Consider the following 5,475-nt stretch of genomic DNA (forward strand, 5'->3'; position numbering starts at 1 on the left):
GGTGATAATATTTTTTGGTGACTAAAACTTTTAGTCACAACTTTTTTTGTGACTAAAAGTCAAGTTTTTTGTAGTGTATTAACTGTTGGCATTGCCAGCAACGATGACACCTAATAACTGTCGGCGTAGCCAGCAACGGCGACACCTAATAACTGTTGGCGTAGCCAGTAACAACGACACCTAATAACTATCGGCGTAGCTACCCCTGCACCCGCTATAGGCAAATACAACAATTATTCGACTGTCGTCGTTGCTCAATAACAACAGTTAAAAACTATCGGGAAATCCCATTTTTCTAGTAGTGAACATTTAATAAAAATCCACTTTGATTGCCTTAAGAATTTATGTAATATCCGATTTGAGATATTTTATTTAATTAAATTTGTGATGAATATATTTTTAGCAATTAAAATAATATTGAGTATATTATTTTAATTATAGATGGTATGACTGAGTCTTTTGGGACTTTAGACAAAAAATAAATACTAGTGCAGATTAATTATTTTTATTGCATGGTATCTCATAATTAGGACCTTAGAATAATTTTAGAAATTATTGGGTTCCTTAGAAGAGTTTTGTGAGACTTTATGTGTTGAAGATACACATTGTCATAAATTATATTTTTGTACAATATTTAATGGTCAAGGTTGACCATATACGAAGCATTATTTGGAGATTTAGACTATGATCTATATTATTTACTTCATTACTTTTATATATTTTTTGGATCTCTTCTGTTTGTGTTGGTATGTGCCAAATTACCTCTGCCTTTCTTATGTATCATTACATAAAGACCGAGTCCAAAAACTAATGCTGAATTTAATCTATTGCTTGATTTCTAAGCAATTGTAATTGTTTCTTATGTTATTTGTATGGTTAACCGGGATAATTACATTTACAGTAAAATAATTTATTAGGACAATTATATAACCGCTTTTTATACTACCATTTTATCTAATTAGGAGTCTTTTCCAATCTTTTCTACTACCATATAAATATCATTAAAGTAGTCATAAAGCAGTAGAGTTAGTATCAAAGAACAAGCTCTTTAATTAAATTATATTAGGAGTCTTTCCCTTCATTAGTACTAGAATATCTCTAGTATCAATGATTCTTTTAAAATAAGGGCATCTTGGCAAAATGAACTATTTTTTAAAGTCATTTTGCATTCTATCATAGTTTTAATAATTCTTTACAAAATGACATCTCATAATTTAGACACCCAGTCGAAAATTTTGATAGGTGGTCGAAAATTTTGACAGGTGGTCAAAAAATTTAAACAGCGGATCGAAAATTTAGACAATAGGTTGGATTTTAGATAAATACTATTTTACAAAAAATTATCAATAGTAGACCAAAAGTGCAAAACTACTTAAAAAAAAGAGACTATTTTCACCAATTTCACCTAAAAAAACAATTGACAGAAAATGCAAATGCTTTATTTTTGGATGAAGATCCTTAAATAAATATAATTAATATTGCACATACTCTTCTGCCATAGTACTTTGTCATTTCTTTTAATCAGTACTTGACAACAATAGGACTCCTAACATTTCGCTTCCCATCTGACCATTTCAACTGTCCAAACACATAGTTTTTAGGCTTCCCAACAACTTTTGGCTTCAAAATAATCTCAAATTTCTTTTCTTCACCAACTTTGCTAAATTGTAAGCTTGTGGGCCTAACATAAACAGAAACTCCTTCTGGGGCACTCACATATGCCTTGTAGATGCCTGGTGGACCAACATTCTTGACGTTTCTAGTAATTGTCACCGAGTGTGAACTTAGATCAGTAACTACGATGGAAGGGTAGTTGAAGTTGGCTAGAGTGAATGATTTGGAACACTTATATGGTTTACGATAGAAAAGTTTAACCAATGATTCATCGTAACCATGAGCACATAAGAAGTTCAAATAATCTTCAATAGTTCGATCATAGACAAGTCCAGGGTCCATAGCTCGATTTGGTTGCACATGGCCTGAACCGTACTCAAAGGGCGTTGCTTTTTTCCTGTTCCAATCCAACAATGATCCTTTGTTGCTGTCTTGTATTTTTGCTGCAAATAGTTTACTTTAATGAGAATATTAAGGAACTCTAACACAAGTATTATATACTAAATATATATGGGCTTCTTGGTAAAATGACCTATTTTCTAAAGTCATTTTGCACTCTAGCCTAGTATTAATAATTATTTACAAAATGACCTCTCATAATTTATACAGCTAGTTGAAAATTTAGATAAGTGGTCAAAAAATTTGTACAGCTGGTCAAAAATTTTAGATAACTAGTCGAAAAATTTAGACAACTGGTTGAATTTTAGACCGATGCCATTTTGCAAAAAATTATCAAAAATAGGTCAGAATACAAAACTACTTAAAATAAGAGGCTATTTTAATCAATTTCTCAATAAATATATATATATATATATATATATACCTGTAGTCATGATAGCTGAATGAATAGCAGCTGGGCTCCAATGTGGGTGAAGGGTTTTGAGAAGACCAGCAATCCCAGAAACATGAGGGCATGCCATCGAAGTTCCAGAAATTATGTTGAATGGGGCTCGAAGTTTATCAAATGGTAGTTCAGTTGGTCCAATAGCTTCAGTGAATGCAGCAAGAATATCCACTCCTGGTGCTGTGATATCCGGCTGCAGTTGCATTTGATAAGAAGAAAGTAAGTTAACACATTTTATCAAAGAAGAAAAAAAGGAACTAGAGAATTTATACGGATATGTAGACCTTGAGCAAAGCTGGTTCTATGGCATTAGGTCCTCTTGATGAGAATGGAGCCATAATTGGTGATGGTTTTACTTCCAATTCAGTCTTTCCCCGAGATATGTGGGCTATAGGGTTCCTGAATTCAACAAAATATAGTGAAACAAGTCAAGAGTTTTAGTCAAGCTAAAATGAAAATAAGTGGCATATATAGTGAAACATGTCAAGAGTTTTAGTCGTACTTAGCAATCTTCAAGTATTCATATACAAAATTTCCCTGAGAGGCAATGAGATGAGATGCAGGAAGAATAAAGGTTTGAGGAATTGTTCTTATAATGGAGATATGATTAATTACTATCACTCCAACAGCACCCACAAGAGAAGCTTGGTAAACCATTTCAGCAGGTAGAATGTTCTTCACAAGACAAATCAAAATCTTCCCCTTCACCTTGTTTGAATCAAGACTACCAGGATTGCATGATTCACTGAATAAAACAAACAGTTATTATTATACATTATTAATATTGATCTATATATATAATTTCATCTAACAAGAAGACTACTATATATATAATATTGTTTAAACTCACGCTTTGGAAGGATCTACATTAGCAACTTTTGCATCTGTACCATTGATCAATGGATAAAACTTTTGAGATGGAAAACCACTTGAAGAAAGGCTTGCTCCCTGTCATTATATTTTTCACGATTACAATAATTTTCATGCAAAAGTTTACGAAATCAGTCTTTGAAAGTCTTAAATATATATATGTTTTACCTTAAGTTTTTTTTTGTTCCCAAGAGTTATGTAACTATTGAACTCACGATCAATTGTACTTGCTGCCACAGTTAACATCCACGGCGAAACATTATTTACAGTCATAAGTGTAGGTCCATCGTTTCCACCAGCGGCAACCACGACAATGTTGTTCATAATGGCATGAAAACTTCCAATTGAAATTGCATCTTCATAAAATTCAATAGGTGGAGTACCAAGAGAGAGTGAGAGTACGTCAACGCCATCACTTATTGCAGCCTCGAATCCGGCCAGTATGTCGGCCTCGTTGCTCCCTGGCCATAAGACTTTGTAAGCAGCCACACGAGCTTTTGGAGAACCACCCTTAGCGGTACCATTTCCAAATCCCAAAATATTTGCTCTGGGGACAAAGCTACCCCCAGCTGTGGAAAGAGTATGAGTCCCATGTCCATTTGTGTCTCGACTAGTGAAAAAGTTCTCCTTAGGTATAGAGGCGTTGGACATCCTTAGTTGTGTCAGAAAGCCTTTGCTAAAGTACTTTGCTCCTATTAGCTTCCTATGGTGGAAATTGGAGAACAAGTAAAATAATCTATAGAATATGTATATATATATATTTATATATGTATGTATTAAGCTATCAAAACTTTCATGCCTGCCTGACAAAATAAATAAATTTATGCATAACGTAGTTGTGAAATCATATGTTATTTTGATTAACAAAATTAAAGATTTAGACTACTTTAACCCAAATGCATCCCTTAAGTATGCTGGACTATATAACTAATAATTATTGGTTTTATGTCAATGTTTTTCTACCCTTAATGCCACAAAACAAATCATATACATATATATGTATATGTATATGAAATACAATTCATAGAAATATGTATATGAAAAAGAAAAACAATAAAAAGTAGAAATAAGAGGATCAACCTATTGCAATGAATTTTATCTCCAATGGTTCGTTGACAACTTCCACGCCACCTTGATGGGATAGGTCCAATTCCTTCGTACTCGCTGAAGCTTTTTGATTCAGGCCAAACACCTACACCAACCAACTCTCACCACATTTAAAATTAATAATCTAGAAAATAAAGAAAAGGAAAAAAATTAAAAAATAAAAAAAAAATGAATATATATATATTTATGGAGCTGATTTTGTCCCCGCATCTCGTTCAATTTCTTAACTATTGGATTTGTTAATCATTGAAAGAATAAACACTTCAAACCAAGCCTCTAAAGTACATTAATATAGGCATTCCATTTTTTTTTTACTAAAATGGGATTAAATTTATTGCCTATATATATATATTTAGAGAGATAGAGAAAGTACCAGTGTCCAAGTTTCCAATAATTACATCTTCACCAAAACGTGCCTTGTTCCAAATAGATTGAGAAGGAACAACTTCGTTATATCTTTCCAATCCAAGAAACTTCCATGAATGAGTTGTGGCTGGTTTCACTTCTTTGCTTAGGAAAACCGATATCACATTTAGATGCTCTGTAATAATCAACATTGCATATAGTTAATAAATCAATTCATAAATAATTAGTTAACATAACAACAAAAATAAAATGCTTATTACTTCGAATTTCTGCAGCTTCTACTTCATCAAGAGTTGCTGCAAAGCCATTGATATGTCTATTATACGAGTAAATGATGACATCCTTTGCCTTTTCCTCACTGCACAACAAGAAAATTACAAACAAGAGTATGTATATATTGTTGAACACCACAATATGTGAAAACGTAATTACTTTATTATTACAAAAGTAATTACACCAAAACTTGAATATAATATTTTATCACAACACACTCTAAATACTTACACACTTTGTTTTGGAGCATTCACTTAATAACTTATCTCACACTCTTTTAAAACACACTTATATAAGACCCACTTAGATTCACTTTTGGGACACTCATTTTGCTACAATCTTGGACACGCTTGAAAGAAATCTTATTGTATTCAAGTTTTGGTGTAATTACTTTTGTAATA

The 5,475-nt window shown here is 32.4% G+C and overlaps 1 protein-coding gene across 1 annotated transcript in view; it reads right to left on the minus strand.

Annotated features, from left to right (window-relative positions):
• Window positions 1-1,417: 1,417 nt before the first annotated feature.
• LOC133786132 (subtilisin-like protease SBT5.3) overlaps window positions 1,418-5,475 on the minus strand; it is a 14,118-nt gene continuing 10,060 nt past the window's right edge. Inside the window, exons 2-10 of the mRNA XM_062225345.1 lie at window positions 5,062-5,232; window positions 4,809-4,976; window positions 4,409-4,520; window positions 3,497-4,031; window positions 3,309-3,406; window positions 2,961-3,203; window positions 2,743-2,857; window positions 2,438-2,651; window positions 1,418-2,057 (exon numbers count right to left, since the gene is read on the minus strand). Coding sequence (XP_062081329.1) covers window positions 1,522-2,057; window positions 2,438-2,651; window positions 2,743-2,857; window positions 2,961-3,203; window positions 3,309-3,406; window positions 3,497-4,031; window positions 4,409-4,520; window positions 4,809-4,976; window positions 5,062-5,232 — 2,192 coding nt within the window. The 3' untranslated portion in view covers window positions 1,418-1,521. The remainder of the gene's footprint in view (window positions 2,058-2,437; window positions 2,652-2,742; window positions 2,858-2,960; window positions 3,204-3,308; window positions 3,407-3,496; window positions 4,032-4,408; window positions 4,521-4,808; window positions 4,977-5,061; window positions 5,233-5,475) is intronic.

The sequence above is a fragment of the Humulus lupulus genome, chromosome 6 (genome assembly GCF_963169125.1).
Source record: "Humulus lupulus chromosome 6, drHumLupu1.1, whole genome shotgun sequence".
NCBI classification, from domain to species: Eukaryota; Viridiplantae; Streptophyta; class Magnoliopsida; order Rosales; family Cannabaceae; genus Humulus; species Humulus lupulus.